The sequence below is a fragment of the Adiantum capillus-veneris genome, chromosome 15, assembly GCF_014529385.1.
Source record: "Adiantum capillus-veneris isolate H3 chromosome 15, ASM1452938v2, whole genome shotgun sequence".
Lineage (NCBI taxonomy): Eukaryota > Viridiplantae > Streptophyta > Polypodiopsida > Polypodiales > Pteridaceae > Adiantum > Adiantum capillus-veneris.
In genome coordinates this window covers 54,409,357-54,430,458 of record NC_140945.1, presented here as the reverse complement: position 1 = coordinate 54,430,458, position 21,102 = coordinate 54,409,357, and the positions used below count along the sequence as shown (strand labels likewise).

Genomic DNA, 21,102 nt, shown 5'->3' with positions numbered 1-21,102 from the left:
ATCGCCAACCACATTGCCATCAAGAAAGAAATGAAAAAGTGTGTTTCAGCGTACTTGATTTTTGCAAGAGAGAGAGATGTGTCTGTTTCACAACTTTCTTCCTCTTTAGAGCAAAAAAGACTTAAGTTAATAGAAAGATATAAAGATTGTTTTGCAGATGAACTTCCAAATGAACTTCCACCTTCGCGACCTAAGGATCATACCATTGATTTGATCCCAGGAAGCTCTCCTCCAAATCAGCCCCCTTATCGAGTTAGTCTAATTCAGCAAGAGGAAATTCTCAAGCAGGTTAACAAACTTTTGGAGAAGGGCTTAATAAGGCCTAGTACTTCTCCATATTGTTCACCTGTCTTGCTAGTACAGAAAAAGGATGGCACATTCCGCATGTGCATAGACTATAGATCTCTAAACAAGATCACAATCAAGAATCGATTTCCAATCCCTCGGATTGACGACATTCTTGACAAGTTACAAGGAGCAAGTGTCTTTAGTCGTATAGACTTGAAGAGCGGTTATCATCAAATCCGCATAGCTCCTCAGGATCTGCATAAGACTTCATTTAGAACAACCTTCGGGTTGTATGAATTCTTAGTGATGCCTTTTGGACTCACTAATGCACCAGCTACATTCAACAGAATGATGGATAGAATCTTCCACTCATATAGAAGTTTTACAAGCGTTATCTTTGATGACGTCTTAATCTTCTCAGCGACGGAAGACGAACACTATAAGCATCTCGCCTTAGTGTTTGAAGAATTACGCACAAAGTATTTGTGAATGCTAAGAAGAGTGAGTTCTTTCTAAAAGAAATCCACTTTTTGGGCCATATAGTATCTCAAAAACAGGTGAGAATGGACCCTGAAAAGATTCAAGCAGTTATAGAATGGCCTACGTCAACTACAGTACATGATGTAAGAAGTTTCCTTGGCGTCTGTTCTTATTATCGGCGTTTCATTCGAGCTTTTGCCGCGATAGCAGGTCCCCTCCATGACCTGACAAAGAAGCGGATTCCATTCCATTGGGGGTCTGGACAAAAAAAAGCTTTTAAAAAGCTTAAGTATCTACTCAGTCACGGACCTGTTCTCACCTCCCTGATCTTCGCAAACCTTTCGAGGTATACTGCGATGCATCTGGAGATTGTGTAGGAGCAGTTTTAACCAAGAGGTTCACGCGATAGCCTATGAAAGTCGGCGCCTTAAAGAGGCAGAGTTGCATGTCTCCATATACGAGAAAGAGCTAATGGTAGTAATTCATGCTCTTTCCATTTGGAAACACTATCTATTAGGAGCTGATTTTATTGTCAAGACAGATCATCAAAGTCTTCGCTACTTTCTCACACAGAGAAAGTTATCAGAAAAACAGATGAGATGGGCGAACTTTCTTTCAATGTTCCATTTTCAGATTTTACATACTTCTGGAACGAAGAATGCAGTTGCAGATGCTCTCTCCAGGCGTCCAAAGATCAATGCACTAACAACAATTTATCATGAGGAACTAGAATCTCTCAGCGAGATGTATCCTCAAGATCCAGACTTCGCCACAATTTGGGCAGATCTTCAAGCTGGTCACTCAAAGCCACCTTATTCTATCAGGGATAATACACTCTATCGTCAACAAGCAATATGCATAGCTCAGCCCTTACGACAAAAGGTGATGAATGAAGCACATAATTCTCCTTATGCCGGGCATCGGGGAATTGCTTCCACCACTAGTGCCCTCGAAAGGTATTCCTTTTGGCCAACACTCCGTGCGGACATTGAAAAACATGTACGTGAGTGTTTAGTATGCCAAAAAGTGAAATATGACAGACATAAATTTTATGGCAAGCTTCAGCCGCTCCCTGTGCCTAACACGCCATGGGAAAGTATTGCCATGGATTTTATTACGGAGCTCCCTAGATCCAAGAATGGAAATGATGCAATCTGGACTATAGTAGACAGGTTCAGTAAGCAAGCACATTTTCTTCCAGTAAAAAAGACGATCAAAGCTGATCACATGGCTAGAATATTTCTAGCTCAGATTTTAAACACCATGGATTGCCAAAGACTATTGTCAGCGATAGAGATCCCCGCATGACTAGTCTATTTTGGCAGGCATTGTTTGAAAACTTGGGAACTAAGCTTGATTTTTCATCAGCTTATCATCCTCAAACAGATGGTCAAAGCGAAATCGCTAATGCCACTGTTTTAGATCTCCTCAAGTGCTATGTTTCGGAACGACAATCCGAATGGGAATAGTACTTACCAATAGTTGAGTTTGCGTATAATAATACCATACATTCCTCAACTGGTAAAGCCCCCTTCGAAATTATTTACGGGAAGCCACTCTTACTTCCTATTATGGTGACCAAAGAAAACATCTTCGCCGCAGATGAATTTGTGCGCAATATTGATATTGCCCATCAACAAGTAAAGCAAGCAATTCTTCGTACTCAAGAGCAACAGAAGAGAAAAGCAGACAAGCACAGAAGGAATCTCAATCTTGAAAAAGGACAATATGTCCTGCTTCGGTTTGAGAAAGCTAGATTGAAAAAGCGGGTCGGCAAAGGGAAAGTTGTCAAACTTTCCCATAGATTTTACGGCCCTTTCAAAATTACAGATAAAGTCAATGATGTGACTTTCAGACTGGATTTGCCTTCTAACTGGCGCATCCACAATGCTTTTCATGTCAGTCTCCTCCGACCATATGTTGGACCTCCTCCAGTGGCGCCCGTACAAGAAGATCCTCCAGAAGTCGAAGAGACTGAGGAAATTCTTCAACCTGAACAGATAATACACCACTCGGAGAGACAACTCAAGTCGGGGAGTCTACATCGAAAGTATTTAGTCAAGTTCAAGAATTACACTCCTTTAGATGCAAAGTGGATGACTGAGTCCGATCTTAAGGACTACCCTGACATCTTGCACAGTTATGTTGACGCTCTACAGTTGAGGTCAACTGTTTAGAACCAAGAGGGATGTAACTAAGTCAGACTTTGTAAATAATTAATTTATTTACGAGAAAAGAATTATCTAATTAGTTGTGTGCACACCAGAATAGACCTAGCAGTTCTAAGGCCTCAGGTGAGCCTAAATGCGGGCTAGAACACCTCAGAGGGACCTTAGCAAAAATTACCCTGAAGCCCTAGTGATTGGGAAATCGGGTCTTCAGAAAGGGGTAAGCAGTAGCCTCAGATTTTAGGCTCAGGAAAAATACGCGCGTCAGTACAAGCACATGAATGAGATGGGGTCCTTAGAACAGTGACCCTAAGGCTAATAAAGCTAATAAAGCCTTAGGGTAAGTTTCGTGAAATTAAATTTAACGGTCCGTGCCCGGCGGGCGGCCGGACAAGTGTGAACAGGTAAAGGCGGTGCAGTGCCCGTGCGGCATTGCGCCGGCAGACCTTTGGTGTTCTCATAAAAGAATCATTGGTAGCAGTTGTTAGTTAGTTGCACATTTTTTTAATTAATGAGCTAGAAGTTTTTAAAGTCAAAAGTTGAATGGTTTTTAAGTTTTTAAAGTAAGTGTGCCAAGTGGCACACTTACCAATGCAAACTAACTCTCTCTCACTCTCACTCTCACCCTCTCTCTCTTCCTAGCGCCCCCTCTCCCTGATGGCTATTTAGAAGCCCCCCCTCCCCCATTTTCAGGGCTGGCAGTGCACCTACCCCCCCTAATGTGAGCGTGCTCTACGCGGTGGAGCCCTCCATTGAAGCTTGAGAGCAGCCCCTTGCGACATATGTGGTAGCCTTGTGCTCCCATTGTCAAGAACAAGGGATCTCACAGTCATAGACACCTTCTGGTGAAGTTTCATCGCGAGAAGCTGCCGTAGACGCTCTCTTAGCAGAGTGTGGCTGCTGTAATTCTCTGTTTTCAGCCCCTAATCACCTCGATTAGGGCTGTTTTCAGCAGATCAGCCATAGAAATTCTCTTCTCTCTCCTTATCCTAAGTCTACATCAAGTTTGGCGCGATTCCATCGCGAAGAAGACCTCTGTTTCGGCGTAGGGGTGTGCACAGGTAAGAATTTCAGGTTATGTGCAGAAAATTACAGCAAGTATGTGCGTGTGCATTTTGCTTGTTTCTCTTTTGTGTTCGATGCATGAATGAATGAGCATGAAGGCAACACATAACGGAAGATGGACTCTCCTCTGTGAGAGCTTCCGATGAGCTGTTTCGGAAGATAGACTCTCTTTTCGAGAGCTTCCAACCAGTCTCGCAGAAGAGGGGAAATCCCCTAAGCAGTAAGAAAGTGGAAACACTTTCTCATTCAGTAGTCAGAACAGAACAGAAGAAAGAATAGAGGACAGGCGTATGCCCCGTTCCTGTGCTTGTAAAGATTCTCCCTTAGTAATAAAGATATTCTCTTTATGGGGGGGGACCAGCCCATCTTCTGGTCCCCAATGAAGTGTCAAGTTTTCTCGCTCCCTCTAATTCTCTTGAGTATTTGAAGTGCAATTAAACGTCAGTTACGCTTCCGTATTTTTGTGACAGCTCCTCTAGAGGTCTCCCTGGCTCCTCTGTGCATAGGCATCTGTAGATCCATCTATGTATACAGAGTCCATCTCCCGCGTGAAGGTGTAGCGAGTAGGGTCTGCTGCTCGTAGCCTTTGTGCTACACTAAACTGAAAAGAGATGGTCAACAACACAAGAGCATGGTCCACTGCCACACCAACAGGTCTGGGTCCAGCCGTGAGATCCTGGATACTAGAGATGAGGCTCGGCTATGCCATGACATAATCCACTGTGCTGGCCCCATGTCTGTGTGGAAAGCATGTAAAACCCCCCGCAGCGGGAAATCTCTGTAGGCCATTCAAGATGGCCAATCCATGTGCAGTCCCCATGTCTATCAAGTGTCGTCCATATTGAGTGTGTTCTCCATCCTGTGATCGTCTGGATAGGCCCGTCTTTGCAACATCCAACTCTCTCAGCATCTCCTCTGAAGTATCATAAAATACTGTCTAATGATGGGCAGTCCTAGCATTGAAATCCCCTAGAATGATGATGTCACCATCTCTAGAGAACTCCCATATGTCATCATCCAAAATAGAGAAGGGGGACTGTCCTCTGGGTGGTGCATAAACTGACGTACTCGGGGGAAAGTAGCAAATAGCAATGTAAAGATATCTGCCTATCTCTGCTCTCAATCTCACCCACATGTACCTAGCTTGCTCATCCCTGCGGGCTATATGTATCAATGGCTGCAACTCCTCCCTGAATAACACTGCCACTCCTCCTGAGCCCCGCCCTCTGTGCTCTGATCGTGTCTCCTGTCTACAAGCTGTCTCCCATCTATATCCACTAATGTGAGGCATAGATTGCCCCGGGGCATGATGTGTCTCAGAGTAGAAGACGATGTCTCTTCCCGTAAAACTATCCTCAAAAGCACCCACATCAAGGCACATAGATCCATTACAATTCCAGGTGGCAACTTTGAGTGTGGTCCCATAGGTCTCGCACTGTCATGTGGAGCGCGGCTCTACAATCACCACCCGGTCATCTCTGTAGAAGGCCGTCTTTCCCTTCTCCCTTGCCGCTTGAATCTCTGGCATTACCTCTCTCATATGCGCAATCTGTGTGAGAGTGAGGTCATCTCCAAGGAATATGCCCGTTTTCTTTAGTGTAGGGCGCTTCTTCAAAGAAGTCCTTAGAGAGAGAGAGAGAGAGAGAGAGAGAGAGAATTTGGCATTCACAAAGTCTCTTTTTGAAATGTTCAGTATCTTCCACTTGCCTCTGCTCTCATAATTGCTGGTCTGACATATACAACAAGCTCTATCTGGCGAGGTAACACCTTTTGGAGTTAACAGCTCTTTAAATAGATGTGCTCTTTGTTTGTTTTTTTGTGTAGTTATCTGCACAGTGAGAGTAGATGCATGGTATTTTCTATGGACTTGTCTTCTTATTAAGTTTTCTGTGATCGAATGCAGTGGGAGAAGATGCATATCATTTTGTAACTTCTGCGCTATGGGCTGGTTTCACTGCTGGCTTAGCAGCCCTTGTTAGAGCAAATGGGCAGCAGTTTTGCAGTCGTCCTCGACTTTGTGGATTAATATAATCAGGTATTCATTCAGTTTTGTGTAGCCCGTGAAAGAATTTGAGTTTCTTAAGCTGGAATGCCATTGAATACTAGCGGCTTGGTTATGTGCCATACTGTTCATGCTCTTGCTGTTCCATCTTTCCTCTAGTTCAGTATTTATTTTAAAGATTCAATCATAAGTGTGCTTTTATATTGACAAAAGTCTTGTTAAGATTGAAGTTTCTTACCTTCTCTTATTTTCCCAAGAAAAAGATCCTTCTAATAGTTAATCAAACTGCCCATTGGGCAACAAACTGCCCCAGCAAAAAAAGGGGGGGCTCCATCAGCATGAGGGGAGACTCTCTTAATGAAAAAGTCAGCTATGTACAGTGATGGCGGAAATGGGAGGAGGAAACAACGACACAGGTGGCCTGTACAGCCATCTAGGAGCCACATGAAACAAGGTGTAGAAAGGCCCTGGACGCCAAAGTCGTAGGAATGCCTCGCGGCGCTCCTGCATACAGTTGGAGCTACCCTGCAGCCTCTCGAGTTGACCTCGAAGTGAGTGGATCAGTTCCAGCCATATATCTCGTACAGTCTCCGCTAGTGGGATGGTGCGGGCCTCCAAGATGCGGAAGCAACGGGCTCTCTATATGAACCAGACAGTCAGGCTGCAAATCAGCTCCCAGCAAAGGTCTCTATCACTGCTCCACTCCTCAGGTACAAGCTCTGCGGCAGGCTGAAGCATAGGCCGGCCCTCCTATCACAATCATCCTGTTAGCTGAGGACAGCTCAAAGCAAAGTGATGGGTCTGTGAGAGTGGACCAAGCAGCAGCACCTCAGGTGTATTGACTAGCAGACGACAGTGCTGGCATCAGCCGTAGAATCCAAAGCCAAACCTGTTGTGCCATGAGGTAGTCCCATAGACAGTGCCTCCATGACTCAAGTGGGCGGTCACACGCAGCACAACCAACCGCATGGCCATTGTAAACCAATTAACTCCCCACTGCGGTAGCTCGATGGGCAGCAAGCCACTTGAACATGGTGACTCTCCTCGGCTGTCTGTTGTCCCAGAAGCGCTCCCAAAAGTGTGTCAAGAGCTCAGTTGTGAGCCCCTCCTCCTGCCAGTGCCCTTCTGCAGCAGGGCGAGCCTCTCTCTCCAAGCAGCCAATATGTGGCGTCCGAGTCGTGCTGTGTACTGGAAAAAGGAATCCCTGGGTGACGAGTTGAAGCAAAAGGGTCCCGCCAAAACCACTCCCCAGGGTCCCACTGCATTCGCGACAAAGGACAACTCTCCCAAGCCCAGAGCCTCCAATGTCCTGTCTCTAGATCTATCGGGTCGGGATCTAACACACAAATCCTTCCTCTGATGCCCACAACTCGAATCAGCTGAAAGCAGCACTCTGTAGCAACTCTGTAGCAACTCTGTGGAGGCGACCCTCTCGTTGAACCTCAAAGAACAAGCAAAGGCTTGGTCAGAGCAGGCCCAAACTGCGATGAGGACCTCCCGGCAGGTAAAGGCCCCCACCCAACTTGGAGCCGCCGGCTCGAGAGGCGTGTGCTATTCTGCTGGTATAGCCTCAACGATGTCCTGACACATGCTCTATACCCCCCTCATGCCGCGCATCAACATGCTCTGGCTCTCTTCAAGGAGTGTTGTAAACTGCAACCAATCTCCCAGGGTGCGTGTTGGGACCCTCTACCATAGGACCCCATGAGACATGGGTTGTATTGCCAACCATGGGACTTCGTGTGTACTGACCAACGGGCTCCATGTGAGAGGCTGCCTCCAGTGCTCCTCAATGCATGTGGGCTTGTGCTGCTCAAGTCCCCCCCTCAGCTACTCCCAAGACTGAAGTAAGCTGAACACAAAACGATCCTCCCATCTCCTGCTCGAGCCCACTCTGTGCATCTCTGTGAAAATCCAACGAGTGGAAGGGCTCCAAGTGCCACCAGTCTGTGGAACTCAACCTCTGATCCAATGTAACAAAAGCTCTTTCCAGCATAGTTACCCGGAACGTGGAACGGGAACGGCGACGGGCCTCCGTGCGGAACGGGGGAACGGCAAGGGGTCCGGAACGGGAACGGCACGGAACAGGAGGCATTAAAAAAGACCCAAATAATGCAATTTTTAGCGTTATGTGTTTGAACTTTGAATACAAGTAGTGTTAGAGTCCTTTGACTCTAATACTCACAAAAAGCATACAATTCCACCTTTTTATGGCTTGATTGCATCGTGTGGTGATGCGCGGTCATAGTACGTTCACAACAGACACAATGCATGCTTGAGATAGAGAGCTTGAGAGAGGCTTCACTTCTTGAGACGGAGGGAGAGAGCTTGAAGCCTTGAAAATTGAGGGCAAGCCCAAGAGAGAGAGCTTGAGAGCTTGAGGCCCGAGCGCGAGGGTAGAGGAAGAGAGAGAGAGCCTTGAGGCTTGTTGCATTTGGGAAGGAAAGGGGTGAGGGGGGAGCAATTTATAAGGAAAAACACACCCAAAATCTGCCCCTTTATGCTTTCTTACCATTGCTGCCATTCGGGGCCGTTCCGAGACGTTCCGGCCCCGTTACCCCCTGCCGTTCCGGTATTCCCTGGTTTGTCGGAACGCCTGGCCGTTCCGGGCACCTGCAGCCGGCCGGAACCCCGTTCCGGCGTTCCAGACCTTGGTAGGGGCGTTCCCCGGTAACTCTGCTTTCCAGGGCTCCTCCCCTGGAACAAGACCCCTGACAATGACCTTCCAAAGCAGGGCTTTATTCTGCCCAGCCGCCCCTGAGAGCAAGGTAAGGTGATGACCTGCCAAGAGACTTCGACCCGAGCCAACTTCGTGTCTCTCCGTGTCCACAGAAAGTTCATGAGTCTCATGAGCTGGCTGATACAAGAGCTTGAGAAGATCCAGCAAGATGTGATGTACCACATGGTGGTGAAGAGCACCTAGTCGGCCACCACCGCCCTGCCAGCAAAAGAGAGCCTCGTCGAGCTCCAATGTAACAGCTTCCTCCCGATGGCTAGGAGGATGGGGGCAGTCTGCTGCTCTAGCGACAAGTCCAAGCCAACCTATCAGCGCTAGTAGCGAACGGGGATCCCTGGAGGGATCCAGCGAAATCCCTCTCCGAGTATCCAGTCAGGCGTGGGAGCATCACCAATCCAAAAAGCAACTGTCTTCCGCCAGTTGATCAATGCTCCCGACGCACAACAAAATACCTCCAAAGGCTGCTCTCACCTGTACAAGTTGTCCTCGCAGCCCTCCAAAAACATGCCCAAGTCATCAGCAAATTCAGCGTCCAAAAGCTCCTTTCCCCAAATGGGTAACTGAAGGCCACGCAAACCAACCTCCTGTGAGGCCAAAAATCTGCTCATCGCCTCTGCATAAAAAAGAAACAGGAAGGGGGCAAGAGGGCAGCCGTGCCGTTCTGAGCATGTAAAGCATGAAGGGTTCCCCTCGACCTCCTGCTAGCATCCCCTGACTATGAACACACTTGTTGAGAGCAGACATCCCTCTTATCCAAGGATCTGAAAAAACCATCCTGAGCAAAGTGCCCTCCAAGAAGTCCGAGTCAACTCTGTTGTAGGCCTTCTCAAAGTCAAAAAGGAGCATCACAAGATCCTCTCCTTGTAGGCGGGCAAGGGCAGTCACCTCCCAAAAGGTGAAGATGTTGTCAAGGATACTACGCTCCTTGACAAAGCCCGTCTAAGTCTCATGTATGATGCTCTCAAGTAGTGGCTAAATTCTCAAACTCAAAGCCTTTGCAAGAATTTTGTAGGCTGAATTGAGAATGGCGATGGGTTGCCACTACCGAATCTCATCAGGAGATCCCCCCTCCTTGGGGATGAGGTAGATAAAACCCTCACTCATGCTATCAGGCATCTCCCTAGTGTGCAAAATATGCTGGTATGCACTACATAGGCCCTGTCCAAGCACCTCCCAGTATTCCAAAAAAAAGCAAGGGTTCAAACCATCAACTACCACGATGGAGTGCTCTAAGAGCCTTGTGAAGCTCCTCTGGTAGGAGAGGGCTCTCAAGTATCTCTCGCATCTCCTCAGTGACGAGGCAAGGCATTTGTGCCCACACCAGCTCTCTGCATGCATCCCTGCGCTCTGACTGTGGCTCAGCTGAGAGCAGCTCTTAGTAGAAGTCAGCTACTACCCGTATGTCCTCAGGCTCTGTGGCAACGGTCCCATCCTGTCTCCTCAACTGGTGAACACTTGATATGTGAATCGCGAGGACTTACCATCTCGTAAAACTCTCCACTAACTTTGTCGCCCACTTGAGTCCATTGGGATGTCTGTCGATGGTAGGCCAACTCATGGCGTGCTCCTCAATGGTGATCAGCTCCTAGCGAGCGTGTTGCATCCACGGACTACCTGAGTGTCTCTCCTGCATCCTCTATAAGGAGGCAATGCCCCAATGTAGCCGCTTCTCCTCCTCTTGTGTTGCAGCTAGTCGTGCTGTTGACCCCTGGAGAAAGAAACGACTAAGCTCCCTAAGGCCATTGGCCACTCTAGCAAGAGCGTCCCCTGTGCATCCAAACTCTCAGTCCATAGCGAAACAATTTGCTCTCTTAGCTCTATATCTAGCAAAATCCTCTCAGGGATGCATAACATACAACTGCCACTCCTGTGCTGGTCTGCCAGAGTAAGGATCACTGGCGCGTGATCAAAGAAGGTAGTCCTTGCCAAAATGCCAATTGAACCATGCAAGTCACAAAAGTGATCACTAGCATAGAAGCGATCTATTATGGATAGATTCACTCCTACTCTGCGGTCCAATCGGGGGAACAAGAGGCTGTCTAAGGGCCGTGCAAAACCAGCATGCTGCCATATATCCGAAATCCGCAAGGTCATACATAGCCGTTCCCAAGAAGCCAACTCAGTCCCATGTACAGTAGCATGATTGCCCACAATCCTGTCCAATCCCAAGCATGTTGAAATCCCCCCAATGCACCACTGCTCTGCATGAGGTAGGGACTTCACCAAATGTGACCAAAACACAGCCCGTGCACTCGCATGGTTGGGCGCATAAATGTTTTGAAAACTCACAAGGCAGCCATGTATCTACATAGGGACCCACTGGGCCCTGCCTAGCACACTGATGACTATGCTCCCAAGGGCCTACTACCATGAGTCCGCAATAGTCATACATACTCCTCCCTGAATGCCACCTTGCCCAAAAGCAGCTGACCAATAGGTCTCATAATGACCAAGCAAGATCTGTCCACAGCGTGTGATACGGCTCTCACACAAGTGATGCTCCTAGAGCATAAGCATATCAATCGCTCCACTTACAGGGCATTTGTGAAGCTTCTGTCGGAATCGACCTCTCTTACCTAAAAACTGGGGTCCACCTAGCCCCTACACATTCCATGAGACTATCCTTATGGAGTCAATGAGATAAGGTTGAAGCTGCCATCGCAGCCAATCTTGCAATCTTCGAGGTTGGCTTGGATGGGGAGTAATCCGCATGCGAGCGATCTCGAGAAAGCCGTGACTGAAATATGACCCGTACCCAAGCAAGGCATGCAATTTGTAAAGCTACATCCTCTGTCCAAGAGTCCTCATGAACATATACATAGCAGGGTGCACTCTTGAGTGTGACAGACTCCCAAGTCTCCCGTGTGGTGAGAGAACTCGAGAGCTTGATCATGGAGCCAGTCGAGCATTGTATGCATAGTCCACTCAGTCTTATCCCTGCCACACAGTGGGGAGGAGAAACCCACCGTTGTGTCCAGGGCCTCTGCTCCTCTGGCGGCTAGAAAAAGTACATGGACTTTCAACCAAGCCACCTCAAGGTCGGGAGAAGCGTCGCCAAGAAACCGTGTGAAGTTGTAGTCGAAGAAGTCCCAACGGCCACGGATGTCAAAACTGGTAAGCCCACGAGGGACTGTCGCAAAAGGCGACACCTGCACCAATAGGGGCGTCCGCAAGTAAGGCCGCTCCTCTCGCGCCAAGCGCCTCATGGAAAATGCATTGCCAAGAGACCTCTAGGCTACCAATAGTGACATGTCCCCTGGGTGGCGGCGGGGTATGAGAGGGGGGAGGTGATGGAGCGGGGGGACTAATGGGAAGGATGAGAGAGGCGGATGGGGCGAGTGGAGGAGGTGAGGTGAAGACAGAGAGGTGGGAACGGTAGGTGGAGGGGGAAGGGTTGTTGGTGGCGAAGCTGAGGTGGAGGGTATCCATCGACTCATCCTGTTGAAGAGGGTCGAAATTGTCCCCATGGGAACCCATTGTTGCTAGCCTAGTGTAAGCCGACCACTAGGGGCTCCAAACTGGTGTTTTTGTCCGTGGCAACGACGGCCACTAATCTACTGCCAGCCCTCCTCTTCCTGGACGCCTGCTCGGACGAGGTGCCTGTCTGTGCTCCCTACGTCTCTGCGTGCTGAGCTTTGCCAGCCTTAGTAGGCTGGGTCTGTGTCGCGGGTGAGGGTCTCTTCTATGGATAGCGCTTCACAAGATGGTCCATTCGTCTTCAAATGAAGCATTGATTCAGGACCCCCGAATACTCCACGCTCCAACGGAGCCAACCAACACTCACCCGAGGTAGTAGGATGACCTTTGGGAAAGTGTGGGTGTCTCGAACCAGAACACGTACCATAGGTATGCCTGCTGTTTTGGCAGCAACAGAAGTTGCCGTGCAAAGTGTCTCCAGCATGGTCCCAATCTCGGAACCTATTCTGGAAAGTAACGGGAGGTACTCTCTCCTTAGGCCGGGGAAGCAAACCGAAATGGACAAGTGTGCCTCCTCGACAAGAACATCGGTAGCAGGATCGATAGAGAGAGAAGAGGAGAGTCGACACGAAACAGTGGAGTTCCGTCCCCAGATGCACCGGCCCCAAAGACTGGAGCCTTGCACCAAGGGTTGGCTCTTCAACACTTTGGTCAACCCAGCTTTGATGTATGCTCCAGTAGTACGGGCCCTTGGACTATTAGCCACCTCTTGGACACAGATTGAGAGACCACAGATATGTATGATATAACGCTTTTTGAATTAGCCCCTACACCCATGCTAGTCAAGTCTATTTTCTTAACAGTTTACCTCCAGACAGATTCATAGCTAATACGGCAAGAGTCTTGGTACTCGCAGGTGAGAGAGTGGTTCAGAGCACAGATTACCACCCTTCCATTGTGACCCGGATTGACCCTTGATCCAGCTCTCACACAATGAGAGGAACACAATACTCAGACAGGATCTATGGCAGCTCTACATCAGAGAGACGTGAATTGCACCTAGGCAGCCTCTTTCCCCGAAGTTTTTGTATTACAATGAGCACTTCTTGACCACACTTGACGCGGGATTCATCCAAAGACCACGCTACATGGACACATACACACCACATAGCTCACGAGTATCACACTTGCCAGAGATAGAGGCAAGAAGAGTTGCTCATACCCCCCGAGCTGAGAGGTTGTGCCAACTTTGCATAGAGAGGACGATTGAGGACGAGGAGCACTATGTCCACATAGCTCACGAGTATCACACTTGCCAGAGATAGAGGCAAGAAGAGTTGCTCATACCCCCCGAGCTGAGAGGTTGTGCCAACTTTGCATAGAGAGGACGATTGAGGACGAGGAGCACTATGTCTGCAAATGTAGGCATATGAAAGTATCAAAGAGAGTTCTGAGGCTCTTTCCACAAGACAGCCCACCCTACAATACATCATGGAATTTTAGAGACAAGTGCCACTTTGAACATTTTCTAGTGGAGATACATAGACATCGAGAGAATCTACTTGCACCTATAGCAGCACTAGAGGGTGGCAGACAGTCACAGCTTACAAACTTCTTCCATAGGACCACAACCCGACTGTCACTTGTCACACAAACGAACAGAGAGGGGTCACCCTACAGCAGGCTAAGGTGGTCAAAGCTAGGAGACGCCCCCGAGCTCCAGGACACAGCTCCAAGACTCCATCGCATGCAAATCCAAGAGATTCAGACTCGCCAGCACTAGGCCAGCCAGGGAGAGATTTGCTCTAAAGCTGGCAGACCCAGCCACAATTATATGCAGAGCCTTTCACCACGCCCACCCATGTACCAGACCTTACACCCCCAGTTTGACATAGGATGGAGCTAGTCAACTTCATGCAGTTCATGATTGGATTTCCCTGAGCATATAGATGTGTACCCATACCCCATAGACATGGAGCTCCACCCCCTGACACAAATTGTTGACGTGTCAAGCCACTGAAGACCTGAGCCGACTTGCAGATCTCGGCCAAGGGGCCTAAACCCTAAGAGAAGAAGCAACAGAAGAAGTTTTACCAACTTACAAATCTTATCGTGTGGCCTAATCTTTAAAGAAGTTCCCACCGACTTATGCGACCCCGTCTGATGGGGGCCCAAGGGCCTAGGGCCATTAATAAAGCAGGACCAGCACAAACTCACAAACTCTCTAGCGTAAAAAGTGATGACATGGCAGTTGTATTGACCTCCACATTTTGCGCTAACTGCCACGTGGCATTGTATGGATTTTTGCGAATCGCGTTGACTGCTGATGGCGTGGCAGATTGTACGGATAGCGCTTTTGTGCAAACTTTTGGGGATCAGATGCTTTTAAAACTTTTGGATAGGCTCAAGGCCTTTAAATGTGTCATGGGCGCATTCTCTGGCACGTTTTTGCGTGGAAGTGCAGAGAACGAAGTACCATCGTTCTACTGAGTTTAAGCAATATAAAGAAATACCGAAAGAGATGCGAGGGTTTGGGGCCAATGCTCTCTTGGGTTGGAACTCTGCCACTCCCCGTCTCATGTGTCGTGCATCTCTTTTAGTTCAGTTGTTATTTGAAGTGCTTAAAGTTGATAGTATAATCTTTTCCGTTGGCACGTGGTGCCCTCCCATTAGAGTGGTGTCAGAGCTCCAGCCGTGTGCTTTTCTGAAAGGATACCAGTCCTTCCAAAGAGCATACAAAATGGAAGCTATGGAGTTGGATAAAGAAGAAAAGACACCCAAGAAAAAACCTAAAGAACCTCCCTTAGAATTTTTTAATGTTCATGTCCTTGCCCCGGACTTACTAAGACGCCCACCCTTAGTCCATTGCGTATCAGGCGCACTCCCGTCTTCATCGCTCTATCTTAAGGGGCATAAACTATAAAGAAGACCACTTGCAAGAGAAGGAGATGAAGGAGTTCGTCTCGGAAACCCTAGCAGATTCCAACTTGAAACTATTCGACATCTCTCAACGGGTCCCTTCTTGAGGTGATAACCTTGGAGGCCTAGAGTGATTTCGATATCTTAAGGCTACCATCACCGCTACACGAACAATGTCTGACCAAGCCAGTTTCGACCATTGAAGAGCTTATGGACCATGCTGCAGTCGACTACAACCTTCTGGAAGAAGTTTAACTCTAATTTTGGTGCAGGTTTCAGAACGGAAGCCCGATTGACTTTCGAGCTTGACTGACATCGAGAATGCTTTTTGAGATTGATTACGACACTTTTTGAATTTTGTTTGAGAAATTGTTTGATGATCTGTTTGGAATTTGTTTGAAATGGATGGTATCTGTTTTAAACGTGTCTTGGTGCCGATTTGAATTGTTTGACTGTGGTTTTAATAGTGGTTTCAATGATTGGTGATTTACTCCTAGGAGGAGTATTGACAAGAATTGATGTTTGAGAATGCTTGCTCACACTCATGGCCCGGACCCTTGTGGTTATTTGCAGGGGGAGTATTGATGATTGAGTGCTATTTTTACTCATGGCCCGGACCCTTGTGGTTATTTGTGGGGGGAGTATTGAATGTTTGTGTTGTTGTTACTCATGGCCCGGATCTGGATGGTTATTTACGGGGGGAGTGTTAAGAAGTCTGAGCAGTGGTTATTCTCAGCACCTCCAAGCGACATAGGCTGAGGTGTGGGGAGCATTTGGTTGTAAAAGGCCTCTATATCTCATGGCCCAGATCTTTTTAGGTTATTTGCGGGAGGAGTGATGAGGGAGTCATTGAACAATTCATGGCCCGGACCAAGATAGTTGTTTGTAGGGGGAGTGTTCGTCAGCGACTATATGGTTCTATGTCTTGTAACATGCATATGTGAGCATTTGTGTTGCATTGTGATGTGCCAACCATTGACTATTCCTAATTGGGTGAAATTGTCTGGGGATGTAATTTTAGTGCATCGAGACACCCATTACAAATCAACAGGGTCTGGATGTGATGGGTAACTTTGCTACACCGGAATATCAAGAGCTCCAATCTGGAATGAGAAAATTGATTGTCCCTCGGTATGTCCCTCCGAATGACCCTTTGTAATTTTTGAGCTAACTTGAGTTGTTTTGGAGATATACAGTAATTGCGGACGATTACTCTTCTTTTAAGAAGGGGGGATGTTACAAATTGTTGACGTGTCAAGCCACTGAAGACCTAAGCCAACTTGCAAATCTTGGCCGAGGGGCCTAAACACTAAGAGAAGAAGCAACAAAAGAAGTTTTACCAGCTTACAAATCTTGCCGTTTTGTCTAATTGTAAAAGAAATTCCCACCAACTTATGGGACCCTGTCCAATGGGTGGCCAAGGGCCTAGGGCCATAAATAAAGCAGGACCAACACACAGTCACAAACTCTGTGGCATAAAAACTGATGATGTGGCAGTTGTATGGACGCCCCATGTTTTGCATTGACTGCCACGTGGCACTATACGGATTTTCGTGGACCGCACTAATTGCTGATGACATTGTTAGGGTAAGGCCAACTTGAGGCACCATATGGGAAAGCCCTCTAGCCACCTACGAAAAGGTAAATGATGACATGGTCCAATAGCAAGAGGATGGAACCTCTCTAGCCAATGATTGTAAAGCACTAAGCCTACTTAAGAGGCTATTCTCTAATGAATTATTGCACTTTGAGCATTATCATTGTGTCTATATTCTCTCTCTCTTTATGCTCTTGCACTCGGCGTAGCCTAACCCTAACCTCCATATCTCTAACCCTAACCTTAACGCCATGGTTAAGCTAGGGCTTCATCCTCCATAGCCTAATGCTAAACCATCAATGATTAGAGAGCACGGTTCCGCATCTAACCCAACAAGCGGTATCAAAGCGGATGGTTTCATACCTATCGCTCTACTAATCTCTATTGCATTAGTGTTCTCAATAATTCCACTACCTAATCACCACTTGGGCACGAGCATGCTCCAGTACCCTTTGGTGAAACTCGCATTTAGCATTGGTCTCTTGCATTGGTTGTGTGTGCATTTTTCCTTGTTTTATTATGTTTATTATCAGCCCATTTTGCATTAGCATTGCTGTCATCGCATTGTGCATTTGCTTTTGCAGTTTATGTGTGTGCGAAGCCATTGTCGAGAGCTTTCAATCAAGCCCATCCACTACACATTTTGAGCTAAGCTTCGTTGATTAATGCTTTGAATAAACTTTAAGCTTGTCAAGCTCTGTTCTCTGGTTTTTTTCTGCGGTAGATCAAAGGTCTTGTGTGCGTTTACCTGACCGCATTTAATGCCAAAGGTATCTTTGGTGGGATAAAAGTCTCAAACCCTTCAAAGCTCTTCAAACATGGGAAACCTTGCTATTTTAAGGCTTGAAAAAAAAAAAGGCTTATTCTTTTCCTTGATGCCCGTCCATTGAGCGGATTTGAACAGTGCGGTAAACCACTTTGGATACCGTTTCGGGTCCAATTGGGCCGGATCGACCTGCCGACAATGCTCCGGGCTCCGATCAACAGCACACTGCACATAGGACGCGTGGCCGATTGCGACCGGCGCCTACCCGTTTGCTTTGGCCGACTGGCGGACCTCATCTCCGCGGTAAATCTCAACCTGAAGCCAATTCAGCTCCGCACTAGCCAGGCCCCGTTTCCCCCGAGCAGGATCTTCACCCCCCAAGGCCCTAGGCCTCCAAAGCCTCCAAGCCATAGAGGCTATTCCCACAACACGCAGCAATAGCACCAAATGCTCATCCAGCTAAGGGCATTTTCCCACAGGGCAGAAGCAGGATCCACAGCAGCTTGTAAAGATCACATTTTGGTAATTTGTTTTCTCGTTTTTAAGCAGAGAGCTGGCCTGCAATCATCCCACATGTTTGCAAGCGTCAAGATATATGAAGCACATATGCATGAAGCTCACATGGAATGTATGCACGTATCCATGCTTTGGCATCTATGCACACTTTTGTAAACGGGTTTAGACACTGCCTGTACACCGAGTGTACGGTTAGATCCCCCATCATCATGAGCACACAAATTGCAATGTATGTGTACTTCGCACCATTGGCCATGAAGGTTGCACCGTCAACACCTCAAACCAACAAAAATCAAGAAACCAAAGCACAGCATCGACATCAACATAACGACGTGAAGATAAAGAAGACGACAACAAATGACGACCTCTTTGCACAAAAATGAATGAATGAATGATTTGTTGTACTACCTAGGACTATTAGTGAACCTACTAAGTCTCACTTGTGAACCATAGTGATAAATCCAATTGAGAACCGCTATGATGTATCATGGGACATTGAATCATGGTGATGAATCAAATTGAACCATAGTGATAAATCCAATTGAGAACCGCTATGATGTATCATGGGACATTGAATCATGGTGCTAAATCAAATTGAACCTCCATGATGTATCAGGTAGATGAATCATGGTAGCCTAGGAGTACACCATGACATGAACATATGAACCCAAAAACACATGAAGTCTTTGTAAAACCCCACGTTTGGCTTAAGGAGGCGTTTGGTAAGGTAAGCCCAACTTGAGGCACCATATGGCAAAGCCCTCTAGCCACCTAGGAAAAGATAAATGATGACATGGCAAGAGGATGCAACCTCTCTAACCATTGATTGTAAAGCACTAAGCCTACTTAAGAGGCCATTTTTTAATGAATTATTGCTCTTTGAGCATTATCATTGTTTCTATACTCTCTTTCTTTATTCTCTTGCACTTGGCATAGCCCAAACCTAACCTCCATATCTCTAACCGTAACCTTAATATCATGGTTAAGCTTAGGTTTCATCCTCCCTAGCCTAATGCTAAACCATCGCTGATTAGGGAACATGCTTCCGCATCAAACCCAACAGACGTGGCAGATTGTAGGGACAACAGCCCTTCTGCGCAAATTTTTGGGGACCGGATGCTTTTAAAAGTTGATGTTTTTCATGCACTGCTTTTGGATAGGCTCAGGGCCTTTACATATGTGCCATGGGCTCATTCTCTGGCACGTTTTTGCGTGGAATTGCAGAGAACGAAGTACCGGCGTTGTATTGAGTTCAAGCAATATAAAGAAATACCAAATGGGGCCAATGCTCTCTTGGGGTGGAACTCCGCCACTCCCCCATCTCGTGTGTCTTGCATCTCTTTCAGTTGTTGTTTGAAGTGCTTAAAGTTGTTGAGTGTGTTCTTTTCCGTTGGCACGTGGTGCCCTCCGTTTACCCCCCACCCCCCTTGTATCCTAGCCTCCCATGTATGAACCCTTCCCCCCTTACCACATGAATACATTTTGTTACTTACTTTTGTCCTTTCTCGATAGATGGAGGGCACACACATGTATATTTGATTGGTCTCATAGGCCGACTTCGGCCTCTCGTAGACATAAAAAGATCTCTCTCTCTCTCTCTCTCTCTCTCTCTCTCTCTCTCTCTCTCTCTCTCTCTCTCTCTCTCTCTAAAAATTCATACGTAGGGCAGTCAAATCCTAAGCTTCCAAAGCCAAAATCGTACCTACAGTAAAAGAAACGAGAATCATTCAAGTGAGAGAGAGAGATAGCTCACTACCGGAATCATCTTTAACTTGGACCTATCGTTCATCAACAGATGTCCTTTAAGCAATTCTGACCTGTACTTCGTCCGAAAAGTTCTTGCAAACCATGCAACTTTTTTACTTGTAAAACCAAACGCCTAAAATCTTTTAAAAAGTTGTCTTTTTATCAATTGAAACCTGGTTGATCTTGTACAAAGTCCTTGGTGTCCGATCCTCGAGTTTTATTTCATTCACAATAATACACGGGGAAAAAGGTATAGGAGGATATTCTTTATGGAGCTACTAGATCAGTGATTTTTCTACAGCAGGAGACTCCTGCAGGGCTATAGGTGAGTCAAAGGTCAAAAGCAGAGATAAGGGAGCCAGGCAGACAGGTGTTTATGCAGATTACGATATACAGATGTAAAGTGCCTCCATGTGTACCCTTGGCCTTGGCTATACCACATCCAACATTAGTACCTATTGCAGATATATCTGATAGTATGGTTGTGAGTGACTTAGTTCAAGAAGAAATTGGAGCAATTTTCCTTGCTAGCTGAACTTTGTAAACAGCTAGAGTCTAGAAGTTCAAATAGATTGGAATCCAAGTGTTAGTATGTGGATTGTGTTTGGTATGTGCTCTATGTGGTTACTCCTTTGCTTGTCATGTCGTATTTGCGGTTTTGAATGAAAAGAGAAGACATTGCATCATGGGTGACATTCTTTTGTAGAAGTTACCCTCATCTGTTGAACCTCCTGAGTGTTACCATGCATCATGGTTTTTGGAAACCATCAGGATGTGTATTTTTAATTCATCAGCACTTTACTGCTACAGGATCATGAGGTGTGAACATACATGAAGGTGGCTTTTGCTTTTGATCCGTCAAGTCCGCAAGGCATTAATTCACTTTAAGGCAATCTAATCAACAGGCTAGAAGACTGCATAAGCCAAAATTTTCTGGTCATTTTTGGCTCAACCAGAAGAGTGTATCATAGAATAAGACATGATGGACTGGGACACTAGGAATTATGAACATTTGATCTCCTAAAGGAGGAAACCCATGAGGCCTTTATTCATTATTTGAGGAAGGCTTTAAAAGAAATATTTCAAGGGACCTATTTGTTGCCATGAATGGACAATCAAAGCGCGCCTAATTCTATCAGGTGGTATATGTTTCTCCAGGTAATTCCTCCATGTGTCCTTTGACTCTGTCATTATTGTTCCTACACATAGGCCTTCCAATATGGAGGTCCATCTAATTTGTGACCCCACTATTAGAGTATATCAGCCTCATAGGGCCACCTGTATGGTTGCCTAGCTTTCAAATTCATTAGGTACAAAAATGAAACCTCTTATTAGAGGTTAAAAGGCCAATTGACTTGCTCTAGCAGGTCACTTCTTATGTAGAGGGCCTTCTAAAATCTA

General features: G+C 46.7%; 1 protein-coding gene across 4 annotated transcripts in view; it reads left to right on the top strand.

The window, feature by feature from the left end:
• LOC147440688 (phosphoinositide phosphatase SAC6-like) overlaps positions 1 to 20,858 on the top strand; it is a 180,158-nt gene extending 159,300 nt beyond the window's left edge. The window contains exons 20-22 of one of the 4 annotated variants that reach the window (XM_086482533.1): positions 5,695 to 5,761; positions 5,905 to 6,036; positions 20,512 to 20,858. In XM_086482533.1, coding sequence (XP_086338659.1) covers positions 5,695 to 5,761; positions 5,905 to 6,032 — 195 coding nt within the window. In that variant the 3' untranslated portion in view covers positions 6,033 to 6,036; positions 20,512 to 20,858. Of the gene's footprint in view, positions 1 to 5,694; positions 5,762 to 5,904; positions 6,037 to 16,097; positions 16,291 to 20,002; positions 20,385 to 20,511 lie in introns of those variants that run through there. The other 3 variants (XM_086482534.1, XM_086482535.1, XM_086482536.1) reach the window with 3 other exon arrangements.
• The last annotated feature ends 244 nt before the right edge of the window (positions 20,859 to 21,102 follow it).